Below are 14,054 nucleotides of genomic sequence, written 5' to 3' on the forward strand. Positions count from 1 at the left end.
GTCACTGACTGAGCCAACTAGGCAGCCCAAGGCCTACAGTTTTGCCATGTGGATAATACTTATCCTTTTTATTTTCCAGTATAGACATTTTCTTCTGTGAATAGAGGAGTGGAAGAAGCTAGAATAAAAGTCCTTGTTTATACTATTGAAGTAACTCCCCCCATTCTCTCTAGAAACTTACTCTATCAAATATTTCCATTTTCTCCTAAATCTACAAAATCTACTTGAAAATTCTTATCAGTCTAAGTTTTAGATTTTAAGTCATTATTAGGTTTTCTTCAATTATTTTATATGCTAATACCTCTTTAACCTTATTTTTTAATGCAAATACATCTTCATTTGCATACTTGAATTTCCTACTGAATTCCAGGAATATTGTATTTTCAATGATAGCTTAAAAACTCTACCTGTATATTTTGCAAATATCTCCTGCATAACAATTCAAATATAAATTCATATTCTTATTCTGAAAACTCTATCCTTTTTTTCCCATTCCCTTTTCTAATTTTGCAATAAAGATTTTATTTTTTCTGTCACTCAAGTTCAAAAACATAAAGTCATTGTGACTCAAGATTCAAGACCTTGTTTCATTCATCTTTCTTCAGTTTGTTACATATCACCTTGCCCAATAGTGATCAGTAAGTACACATTTGGGCAATTTTTGAATAATGAATACTCTAATGTCTTTCTTTACTCATCCCCTACATGTAATTCTTACTGATTCTGATTTTGAAATGTTTGTCCAATCCATTGTTTCTTGTCCATCCTGAAACAAGGAATGGCTCTTTGTATAAAGGAAAGATCACTATCCAAGGAGCAGGTAGGTGGTTAGTGCAATTTCAGCAATACAGGACAACTCAGAGGACGCTATTGACTCAAAGAATAGAGCAGAAAGTGGCCTCCAAAATGATCCATGATGCTCTTGGCCTAGTCTTTGTCAGAGTGAATCCTCCAAACCTGGACTCTCTCAGAGTGGGAAAAGAGTTAACAGTGCATCAGTCAAGGCCCCATGATTAGAGTATCTCACCTTTGGATAGAATTCCTTTGACAGGTTAGTTTATAGCCTGACTATATATCGAGGGATCCCAGAGTCCTCCTAGAATAGTGCAAGTCAAGGAACCCACATGAGTGAGCTGAAAATAACACCACACTATTCAATGTTCCAGGCATAAAATGGCAGCTACTCTTAGTCCCAAACTCTGGATGTTGCTGCAGTCTCCAGGCCTCTCTCAACTACCTGCCCAGGCTAACAAGATACTTCTCCTACCTTCTAAGTTTCAAAATGTGTTCCTCTTTTGGACTCCTTCAAAGACTTGTTTTCTCTTTTATTTAAAAAACTGTCATAGCACTTATAATTTTTTAAACTTTTTGTTCACATTCCAATACACTTAACATATAGTGTTATATTAGTTTCAGATGTACAATACGGTGATTCAGTAATTTCATACATCACCTGGTGCTCATCACCACACGTGCACTCTTTAATCTCCATCACCTATTTAACCCAGAACTTACAATTTTTATATCCTCCTGGTGTACCACTAATTACTGACTGTCTCTGTCACCAGAACATAAAATGCAGTCTCATCTAAAGGATCCAAACCAAAGAAAACACTCGAAACTTCCAAAGACAAACAATAGCAAATAATCCAGTGAGACAGCGATAAATACTATGCCTTAGAATAAAATCTCCTTTGGGGCAGTAAGAAATTATTGCTGTTGGGTGCAGTCAAGAATACTTTACCTCTAATTCAATTATTTCCTGAATAAAAGTAAGGAACCCTGACAAGCCCTGTCCATGTCTATAGAGGCTGCTCTAGGACCTCCACATAGTCAGTGAAATATAGTTATTCCTTGTAAACTCTGAGGGAAGGTAGGACTTAGTTAATTGTGCTTGTTGAAGCTATATAATGTGTGGAGGCTGGAAGCAGAAACACCAGTCAGACTCTTGTCACCGTCCTGATCTCACCACTTAAACTGATTTGCCAGTTTTGATTAAACCCCCCTGCTCCTCTTTGCCTGTATCCTTTCATTATCTGTGAAATTAAGATAACAGTATTAATTACTCTCAAGATTTTTTGTAAAGGATGAAATAAGATAATAATTATAAAGCATTCGGCTTAGAGTTGGCACATAGCAAGTGTTCAGTTAAATGTCAGCAATGATTGATGATGATGCTGATGATTTGAAAAGTTCATTGAGACAGGTTAAGTGTCCCAATGGAAACCTGAGTTTTACAACATCTAGAACACATATTTTTTTGTTAATATATTTTGTCCTACATTTTTAGGAACTCTGGATTTCCGGCGTGATCAGGACACTTTACATGGCCTCACCCGGCAACTACTCCACTGCTCCAGTCTCCGAATTCCTCCTCATCTGCTTCCCTAACTACCAGAGTTGGCAGCATTGGTTGTCTCTGCCCCTCAGCCTCCTTTTCCTCCTGGCCATGGGGGCCAACGCCACCCTCCTGCTCACCATCCAGCTGGAGGCCTCTCTGCACGAGCCCATGTACTACCTGCTCAGCCTCCTCTCCCTGCTGGACATCGTGCTCTGCCTGACTGTCATCCCCAAGGTCCTGGCCATCTTCTGGTTTGACCTCAGGTCCATCAGCTTTTCTGCCTGCTTCCTCCAGATGTTCATCATGAACAGTTTCTTGACCATGGAGTCTTGTACATTCATGGTCATGGCCTATGACCGCTATGTGGCCATTTGCCACCCACTACGATACCCATCCATAATCACCGACCATTTTGTGGTTAGAGCTACCATATTTGTTGTGGCCCGGAATGGCCTCTTTTCTCTTCCTGTTCCTGTCCTGTCTTCTCAACTCACATACTGTGCAGAGAACACCATCAAGAACTGCATCTGCACTAACCTGTCTGTGTCCAAACTCTCCTGTGATGATATCACCTTCAACCGGCTCTACCAGTTTGTGGCAGGCTGGACCCTCCTGGGCTCTGACCTCATCCTTATTGTTCTCTCCTACTCCTTCATCCTGAAAGCTGTGCTAAGGATCAAGGCTGAGGGTGCTGCGGCCAAGGCCCTGAGCACGTGCGGTTCCCACTTCATCCTCATCCTCTTCTTCAGCACTGTCCTGCTGGTTCTGGTCATCACTAACCTGGCCAGGAAGAGAATTCCCCCAGATGTCCCCATCCTGCTCAACATCCTGCACCACCTCATCCCCCCAGCTCTGAACCCCATTGTTTATGGTGTGAGGACCAAAGAGATCAAGCAGGGAATCCAGAAGTTACTGAGGAGGTTGTAAGAGGTAAAAAGGATCAGATCCACCTTTGGAATTGCTAATAAAAGTCAGCAATTATTTTCATGTTGGAAGGGAAATTTCATTTTTCAATCCTGGAATGAGTTCTGATTCTCTTTTTTCTTGGTATATCAGACAGCAATGAAAACTTTCTTCTGTGAATCCTTTTTCCTGTTGCTTCAAAGGAAGTCTTCCTTGCCTGGATTCTGTGGTAACTTGGGAATTTTCCCTGACTACTCCTTATCTGAGGGTCTTGCCAAGCCTTAGCCAAGTGGAACTGGATTACAGTGGGAGTGTTTGGCAATTAAAGAAACAAACTTCTTTATACTTAAAGAGATCTGCATATCCCCTAGATGCCTCTCCTGCCTTCCATTTCAGACATGGCTTTTGTGTTGCGGGGGTTGATTGGGTGGAAGTACATGTTACCCCAGAACTTTGGCTCTTGAGGTTGAAAGCTTTACTCTGGACATTCTTTTTTAAAAAGGTGTTTGTTTGTTTTTTTACATTTATTTTATTTTTGAGAGGCAGAGCGAGACAGAGCACAAGTGGGGAAGGGGCAGAGAGAGAGGGAGACACAGAATCCGAAACAGGCTCCAGGCTCTGAGCTGTCATCACAGAGCCTGATGCAGGGCTCAAACTCACAAACCGTGAGATTGTGACCTGAGCCGAAGTTGGACACTCAACCGACTGAACCACCCAGGCACGCCATTACTCTGGACATTCTTGACACTATTATTTGGCACCTATGGAAGATATGCCATCTTTTGGCTTCTCAGATCCCCCCAGAACCTGTTAAGATTTCCCATCTGTGCAGCCTCTCTGGGTGGCTTTCCTTTTTCATTCTCTCTCTCTCTCTCTCTCTCTCTCTCTCTCTCTTTCTTTCTTTTCTTTCTTTCTCTTCCTTCTTTTCTTCCTTCCTACTAAGATTCTTTTTTAAGTTTTTTGTTTGTTTGCTTCTTTGCTTACGATGGAGATTGAGAATTTTTAGGGCTTTTGCAGTGGAGGGGGAAGAGTTGTACTGTTTGAAGTGTTATGTGTTCTTTTCTTCATTATCTTCATCTTCATGACACTGTAATCCTCACATTATCCCATATACCTCCTATAAGGAACCTAGAAATTTCCATCACATTTCTGGCACAGTCCCTTCCCAACTCTATTCTGCCTATTAGGCCTCTATTCTGAGCTGTGGCTGGAATAACTGTCAACAGTTTTCTAGGCATAGAAGCCTTAGGGTTTGACTTTCACATATAAGTGCATTGAACTATTTTGGGATCCCCTCTTTAATGATGTCATGCATTAGTCCAATGTTTCCAAGGAATATTTTACAGTAGCAACCTGAGACTTCTCTTTTGAGACTTTGAAGTCCATAATTTTTCCAAACATCATTTGAATAACATTCTCAATTGGACTATCCTACTATCTTTTGTGTTGAAATGTATCTTTGGTGAATAATTTACATTGAAATTTAATATTTCTACAGTATTTTCTTTATGTATCATTTTGTCTTTTATTTTTCCAGTTTTGTTGAGATATAATTGACATATAACATTGTATTAGTTTAAGGTATACATCATGATGATTTTATATAGATGTATTGCAAACTGATTACCACAATATGTTTAGTTTATATCCATCAACTCAGATAGTTACAACTCTTGTGACAAGAACCTTTTTTTTTTAGGATGTCTTTTTTGGGGGGGTGCGGCACTAGACATCTGGTTCTTGTCTATATTTGGGAGGTGCATTTCTGCATGCACTTTTGAAGTGTTGGATTTTGAAAGAGCCTTCTTTGGGGTCTATTATATCACATTTCATAACATTGGTGTCATCAAAATTTCAAGATATTGAGTTAGCTGAGCTCTGTGTCTTTTGCTTTCATACTTTCCAATCTCTCATTTCCATGTGTCTACCTAATGTGCCAGACAGTTTATATACATTCTTATTTTACCTATACATTTGCCCTGAGGAGTTTTCCTGTTGGCCCTAGATGAAGAAACTAAAGCTCACAGAGTCAAATGATTCCCAAGATTACAGCAATTGAGCCAAGATAAATCTATGTCACTTGGGTTCCTGAAACCTGACCTCTTTCCACACTACTGATCCCAACTTTGGCTGTTTGCACTAGCATAACCTAGTGAGTTACATAAAACTCCTGAGTTACATCCCAATTTTCTCATATCCTCATAAGCTTGCTATCTGGCACTTAGTAGGCATATTGTAAATATTAATTTGATGCCCAGCATTTTGTGGCAGATAGAAAGCAATCTAGAATACATTTGAGTCATAGAATGATCATACATTTATAAAGAAGCATCAGTATAGCTGTTGAGAAGAGATGTGTCCTTATTTAGTATATTACCACATTTAAAAATCATTTTACTAATTTTATATATTTGTTTTATTTAAAAATTTTTAACTTAAAATTTGACCACCTTTACCCATTTCCACGAGCCCTCCACCCTCCACCTCTGGCAACAACCAATCTGTTTTCTGTATCTATGAGTTGTTGTGTTTTTTTTTCTATTCCACATATAAATGAGATCATACAGTATTTGTCTTTCTCTCATATAGATATGTAGAGAGATAGATACAGCCTCAGATGAGACTGGAGCCCTGGCCAACAATTGATTGCCTTCTGTGGAGACTTCTGAAGCAGAAAACCAAACTAAGCCATGCCTGAAGTTTTGACCTATAGAGCTAAGCTTACAATTAAAAAAAAAAACTAAAAAAAACAGCAAATCAGAAAAATTAAGCCCTAAAAAGATAGAAGACAAGAAATAGTACAAATATAAGCAAAAAACGATAAAACAAAGAATATATATAATAGAAAATATCAACAAGGCTGAAGTTATATTTAGAAAAATGATGAGATAAACTTTTAGAAAAATAAAAAACACAAATTTAAATTATCTAGTATTTAAAAAAAAACACTGAAAGTTACAGATATTTTAAAATATATTAAGACTACACTATGAACCACTATGATAATTAATTTGACAATGACACAGTATAAAAATTCCTTGATAAATACAACTTTCCCCCCAAAATCTGCATTATTCTATGTCTGTTAAAGATGATGAAATCATAATTAAAAGAGAAAAGCCTGGGCCTAGTTACCTTCGTGGTAGTATTCTAAAGAGTGAAAGAAGAAATAACATAAATGCTTTCAGAAAACAGAAAAAGAGGGAACACTTTCCAGTATATTTTTAACCTGGCATATATTCCAGTATATTTGTAAACCTGGCATAAACACTGACAGGAATTACGTACAAGAAAATTACAAGCCAACATCTCTCATTAACTTAGATATACAAATTCTAAACAAAATATTTGAAATTGAGCCCAAGAAAACCAAAAATATATTATGAATAAGTGAGGTCTATTATGGGAATCAGAAGTTGCTTTAAACATTGAAAATTGATCTATATCTAATTCACCTCATTAACCTTAATAATGGAGGGAAAATAAAAATTTCTCAACAGATCTAGGAAAATTATGCAAAAAAAAATTCACCATGAGCTGGTAGTAAAAATAATCTCATAAATGTAAGAATATAAGGGAATTGCTTTATCTGTTAAAGGTTATCTTCCTCAAATCTACAGTGAATATCAATCATATGCAGTGGTGAATTAGTAAATGCTTGGAAAAAAATGTATAAAGATTGAAAAGAAGTAAATAAGTCATTATTTGCAAATAACTTTCATTCTGTGGATAGAAAAATTGACAAGTATCAATAAATAGAATATTTGAATTTATAAGTAAATTTAGTAAGATCGCTGCATAGACCTTCAATACACAAAAATCAATTGCATTTCCAAACTCTAGAAAAAAATGGAAAATGAAATTCATAAGTCAATACCATTTACAATTGCATCAAAAAATCAAATACCTAGGAATAAAGATGTCCCAAGTTGTTTGCATTGAAACTAGAATACGTTGGTGAGAAAAAATAAAGAAAACTTGAATAAATCGAGATATATTATGTATGTGGATTAGAAGTTTCAGTGATGCAATGGTGTTAATTTTCTCCAAATTGATATATAGATTTAATGAAATTCCAATAAAAATTTCAGCAGATATTTTTGCATCAACTGGCAAGCTGATTTTCAAATGCACAAGGTAACACAAAGAATCTCACAAATAAGACATATGACTACACACTTCAAGAATTTTTATGAAACTCCCTAATTAAGATAGTGTGATATTTGTAAATAAACCAATTGATCAGAATGGGTAGTACAAGAAAAAACACATGATTATATTGTGATCTGATTTATGACAAATATGATATTGCAAGGAATTTCCTTTTCAATATATGGTGTTGGAGCAATAGATATCTGGATGCTACTGATTTTGATTCTGAAGGCCATTTCCCTAGTTTTTGCATTCCACCCAGGGTGATGGTTAATTTTATATGTCAATTTGATTGGGCTATCAGGTGTTTGGTTAAACATTATTTCTTTGTGTATCTGAGTGTGTTTCTGAAAGATGTTAGCATTTGGGGTGCCTGGGTGACTCAGTTGGTTGAGTGTCCTACTCTTAATTTTGGCTTGGGTCATGGTCTCACAGTTTGTGGGATTTAGAGCCTCTGTGGAATTCTCTCTTCCTCTCTCTATCTGCCCCTCTCCTCTCTGTCTCTGTCTCTGGCTCTCTCAAAATAAAAAAATAAAAAACATTTAAATAAAATGAAAGCAGTTAGCATTTGATTTGGGAGATTGAGTAAAGCAGATTGTTTTCCCCAATGTGGGTGGACCTCATTCAATCCATTGAGAACTTGAATAGAACAAAAAGGTAAAGGGAGACCTCTCTCTCTCTCTCTCTCTCTCTCTCTCCCTCCCTCCCTCCCCCTCCCTGCCTGTCTGCCTGAGCTGGACATCAGTCTTCTCCTACTCTTAGGCTGGGACTTATACCATCAGAGGTTTTGATTCTCTGGGCTTTAGAGTTGGACCTGAAATTCACCACTGGCCTTCTGCATACTATTAATATGATCATTGGGCTAGAACTCATCATAGATATTTAAGACATCACATGATAGTAAACTGCCTAACTAGCAACCTCTGCCTCATTGTTATTATCATAGTTTGTGGCACAAATGCGGAGATCAAATCTGCACAAATAACCTGTGAATAAAGGGGAATACTCTGAAGTATTCATTAGAAAGAGTGCTGGGTGAGGAATTCAGTAGTCTTTGACTTTAGTTTCCTTTCTGGCACTGATTGCTATGACCTAATTCTGTCTCTTGATTTTTCTGAGTTTTATTTCCTGTTAAATGGTAAATGGTTTCTATTTCTGATATCCCAGAGTCTACTGCAGAGACTTGTAAAAATGATGAAATGATTTATAAAATAAGTCAGAACTCCTTATTGCATTTTGACCACTATGTGTTGCTCTCATGAAGTGACCTCACCCAGTGTCATCTTGGGCAGTATAAAGCCCACAAACAATGCGAAACCATGACTGGATTACTGAACCAAACCAACCCCAAGGAAAGAGTCAGCTTTAGCTTGGCAATGCAGGGACTCCTTTTTCTCATCCTCCAAGCTCTTGGGAGCCCCAGGGAACAAATGCAACTGGGAAGTATAAAAGTATCACTAAAATTCTTACTCACTATAAATATTACTCCACAAACCCTAGAGGTTGTAGCATCCAAACAGTGACCTTTTTGGAGATGGCAGAGTTACTAAAACTCTGGTGAGTTGGCTCCCCATGGTATAATGGAGTTTCTATAATGGTAGAAACTCAGAGCAAAGAAATAAAGGACAGAAGAAGAGATCGTGGAAAGAGTAAGATGACTTAGAAGCATTTATTACAAAGTCCTTGAAAGAAGGAAAAGGGATAAAGGAAATTATTCTCAATGGATGTTTAAAATAGGAGAGAGGGGCGCCTGGGTGGCTCAGTCGACTGAGCATCTGACTTTGGCTCAGATCATGATCTCACAGCTCTGAGTTTGGGTGCCATGTCAGGCTCTGTGCTGACGGCTCAGAGCCCAGAGCCCGGAGCCTGCTTCAGATTCTGTGTCTCCCTCTCTCTCTGCCCTTCCCCCACTCGTGCCATGTCTCTGTCTCTCAAAAATAAACATTAAAACATTTAAAAAAAAATAAAATAAAATAGGAGACAATGGCATAGAGCATCCCAACTGTTATGAAAACCTAGGATGTGTCCATCTGTTTTACCCTACACCCAACGACTAAGGATAATGTAACTCTTATTTTCTTTATTCTCACCCCACCCTCTCTCTCACACACACTCCAGAGTGGAATTGCCAACCATAATCCTATGTTTTTCATCATCACTTGGTGAACCATAAAATATTGGTACACCACCTCCAGAAAAACAATAAATTAGGATATCTATTGCTAATTCTTGTTTTTATAGTTTTTCCTCTTCATTCTTCCATCCATATATACAATGCAGACGACATGTATCAAACACACTAATTACTCCCAAATGTATATAATCAGCTATGTCCTTTTTCTGAGCTTCAGGCATATATATCTAATTGTCTTTTTGACAAGTCTACTGGATATTTATTTCCTTTGGTAAATATCTAAGAATTAAGGTGCTGAATAATAGTGAAAATGTATTTTTAACTTCATAAGAAACAGGCAAGTGTTTTCTAAAGTCGTTGTACATTTCACATACTTATTAGCAATGAATGAGAGTTTCTGTTATTTCACATCCTCTTCAACCAAAGATAATGTGAATCGTTTTTACTTTAGCCATTCCAGGAGTGTCAAATGGAATCACTTTGGATATTAATTTTCATTTCCCTGGTAACTAATGATGTTTTATTTGCTATTGAACATTTGTTGTCTTATATTAAACGTTTTCCCTATTAGGTTTTTTTCCTTTTTAAATTGATGTGTTTCTATTCTTATTGTGGATTTTTAATTCTACTTAATTTTATTTCCATAATTATTATTATCTAGAGTAATTTAATTATTTTACATGCTTGTTTTCCTTGCTAACTTAGAATATAAGCATTACAAAAATAGAACTGTTTCTTTATCATCAGCATATACCATAGCTATTCCTACCTCTAATAACAACAGCTACAAAGTAAATAAGTATTAAGTAAATAAATACTTGAAACATTTATGTCTCAAAAGCAGGTAGAGTACCCGAGGCATCCAGTCTTTCTATTATAATAACTTTGTGTTCTCCTAAGAATTAAAATTTTAGCTGCCTAATTTCATGGATTTCTTATCATCACAACTTAAGGATATGCAGTAAATTCTTTTAAATTGTTTTAATATTGAATTATAATTTAATTGCTTATTTGATGTTTGAAAAAAATGTTTTCAATGTTTATTTATTTTGGAGACAGAGAGAGGGAGACATAGTGCAAGTGGGGGAGGGGCAAAGAGAGAGGGAGGCAAAGAATTTGAGGCAGGCTCCAGGGTCCAGGTTCCAAGCTGTCAGCACAGCACAACGTGGGGCTCAAACCCATTAGACATGAGATCATGACCTGAGCAGAAGTCAGATGCTCAACCGACTGAGCCACCCAGGTACACCCAAAACAATATTTTCAATTTTGTTCACTCTACACTTTCCAAACATGTTTATCCCCCACCACCCCTAACCACTCAATTTTGGTATCATTCATTAACAATTGCTACTATTTAAAAGCTTTCCTGCTGCACTGTAGATTTTCATTTCTGAGGCTTTGCTAAACGTCACTTAGGTAGAAAGTGAGTAATCCAAATAGAAATGAGTGACAGAGTGACATCAGTAAGACTAATTTCTATGTAGCTTACAAGAAAATGCATGCAAAAACTCCATTCATCACCAAGTGCATGGTCCAAAGCTATAACATGAGGGGCATGCTTAGAAACAGCAGGGTGTACTGACAGCCTTCCCAAAAAGGCAAAATTGGTTAGGTATTTATTCAATCTTTATAACTTTTTATAAACTTAATTTGTACAAAGTCATCAACACTGCAAAGCTTAGAAGGAGTAGTTCTGCCATTCTGTGCCCAATGCTGTGTTGAGCACTGGATATTGGTCATAATAGCTGAGATCATTGTCTGTGAAGCATTAGCATGCTTCAAGCCAATTGAAAAGGACCAACCTTTTGAAATGTCTCTCATTTCAAAATTCTAGGCTTACTGAAATCTGGCTCTTTGTACAGTCACCATTTTTGCTAGATGAATATTTTCATCAGTGGCAATTCTGATGCTACCTAATCATTTGTATGAAAATAAGATTTTTAACAATTTCATCTCAGAAAACAACTAATGCTACCTAATCATTTGTATGAAAATAAGATTTTTAACAATTTCATCTCAGAAAACAACTAAACAAGCCGAATCCATAGAAGCACACCTGCATTAAAGGGAGTGCTTATTTAACCACAGTAAGTATACTCTCAATATCTATGTATTGGCTAATATGTGATCTATTGTTCTCTTTCCTGTGTTTATATGATTACATATAAATCATAAATTTATATGATTGCCTAACTGTGGGACATTCTTTTGTTATTTTTGTAGCTAGGCGCAATTAAGACACACTCAAGCCTTGCTTTCCTGAATATTGTTACACCCCATTTAGGTGTCTTTAGATATCTCTGTTCTCATCATAGCATTTATTGTACTATTTAACTCTCGTATGACAACACTATTCCCCCTTTCAAATCTTATGCTTTGATAAGAAAAACACCTCTGGAAGGGATTTCTTAAATTTAACTTTGGGTTTATTTCATACTAAAAGTAATAAAATAAGAGCAACTACCAGTGTTTATAGAGGGCAAATAAACACTGGGAAAAGGAAGTGAAATAAACCAATTTGCCTTGGGTAATCATGAATAATCATCCAAATGTTTTAAATCTCAGGTGTGATTAGATTTTATTTCAACACACAAAACAAAGCATTTAAGCCCATAAAAATTAGATCACCTTTTAAGTTTATTTATTTATTTTAAGAAAGAGAGAGAGAATGAATGAATGAATGAATGAATGAATGAATGGGAGAGGAGCAGAGACAGAGGGAGAGAGAATCCCAAGCAGGCTCCGCAATGGAGCCAGATGTGGGGCTCAAACTCATGAACCATGAGATCATGACTTGAGCCAAAATCAATAGTCAACACCTAACAGACTGAGTCACCCAGGCACCCCAATTAGACCACCTTTGAAATAAACTGATTTTAGGAGTATGTAGGTCAGTGAGAAGTAAACTCCTTCTTCTGATGTAGCAACCTAAGGAAATCTACTGAGAAATAAATTCACACCTATGGTGGAGGGAAAGTAGGAAAAGTACTATAAGAAGTTTGACGCTGCTGTTATCTTGTGTTCTGCTTATTTAGATGACACTTTGGGACTGAGTCTGACTTCTCTGACTTTCCATTAAACAAATAATTGAACTGCTGGGGGTGAAGAATATCAGCTAAGACATACTCTAAGAGGAGACACAACCATAATTGTCCTGTAATGACATCCACTCCAAGGAAGAACACTCGGACATTGAGGTCAAAGGGGGGATTTGGATGACATGAATGATGTGGGTAGTTGACATTGCCACACTCTCCTTTTATTGAGTAGGCACAATAAAACAGGCTCTTTTAAAACCCCAGTGTTGAATTCTTATTCATATTTCAGCTTGTAATAGTAGCTTAGAAAGGAAAGGAATATAGCAGATATGCTACACAGAATAATGCCCACACTAAAATATGTCCATGCCTTAGTCCCACAGACAACATTTAACCTGCTGTATTATTTTGTTTGATTTAGTCAATATTATACAACATATTTTAACACAGTTATACAGGCAGGTGGACAAATAGAGAAAATACATGAATCCCCATATAACATATTTATGAGATTATTTTTCCTGAAGACGTTTGATTTGTCATCTTTGAGAATGGCTCTTGTCTCTACCTCTTTCTTCTTTAGTTACCTGAGGGGGCTTTGAAGATACAGACATTCATTTACTATTGTGATATTCTCCCCAGTATGACTCTCCAGAGATTAAATATTATGAACATGGGGAAAAAATATGATAGTCTTAATCACAACATGAATCTTATGGTTCCTACAGGCACATGCATAGATTTTTGGTACTTTATAAACTCACTGAAGCCCTAAAACTGAGTTTCAACAATAGTGGGAACTTAACTGATATTCTGCCTATTGAGAATTACTACTTGATTCAAAACGAACTTCATATCTATTTATTTTAGGACTAATGTCAACACCTACTCTCATAAACTAAAGCAAACAAAAATCACTCCCATTATGTTCTCTATCTCACTGAATAGCAGCAATATTTGCTCATTTGCCTAACACAGAATTCTGGAAGTTAAACGTGACCTATTGCTTTCTTTCATCCCCCAAATCACATCAAATACTGTTCTCTGTCAATTTACTACATATTCCTTCACCTCTCCATCTCCCTAATCATTTATTTAGATCAGGCTAGCATCATCGTTCACCCTACTTGCATCAAACTCCAATTGCCCCTGCAACCCATTCTCCATTGTAACATTACAGAAGTTCCTCTAAAATGTAAGCACATCATTTTACATCATTCCAATGATGTAATTTTACATCATTCTTAAGACTATTTGCAGAGTATCAAGTTTGGGATGTATCTTGGACAGAAAAACAAGATGTCCAGAATCTGGTGAGTTCTGTATTTGGGAGCTTTTAAAATCATTTATCACTTTTCACTCCAGGGTCTTCTGCTAAGGATTAAGGTGGATAATTAATTCCATGTCTCTCCATGGCTTGAAAGAATGACATGAATGAGATTGGAGTCCTGACACAATGTGAAAAAACTTACCAGCAACCATGAAG

General features: G+C 36.8%; 1 protein-coding gene across 1 annotated transcript; it reads left to right on the forward strand.

Annotated features, from left to right (window-relative positions):
* The first annotated feature begins 2,266 nt into the window (after positions 1–2,266).
* Positions 2,267–3,268, forward strand: LOC125176966 (olfactory receptor 56A4-like). Its single transcript, XM_047878936.1, has one exon. The coding sequence runs from the start codon at positions 2,327–2,329 to the stop codon at positions 3,266–3,268; it is 942 nt and encodes a 313-aa protein (XP_047734892.1). The 5' UTR covers positions 2,267–2,326.
* The last annotated feature ends 10,786 nt before the right edge of the window (positions 3,269–14,054 follow it).

This window comes from Prionailurus viverrinus, chromosome D1, assembly GCF_022837055.1.
Source record: "Prionailurus viverrinus isolate Anna chromosome D1, UM_Priviv_1.0, whole genome shotgun sequence".
In the NCBI taxonomy this organism is placed as follows: Eukaryota; Metazoa; Chordata; class Mammalia; order Carnivora; family Felidae; genus Prionailurus; species Prionailurus viverrinus.

Coding starts and splice junctions, on each gene's coding strand:
- LOC125176966 (XM_047878936.1), top strand. CDS start 2,327: ATGGCCTCACCCGGCAACTACTCCACTGCTCCAGTCTCCGAATTCCTC.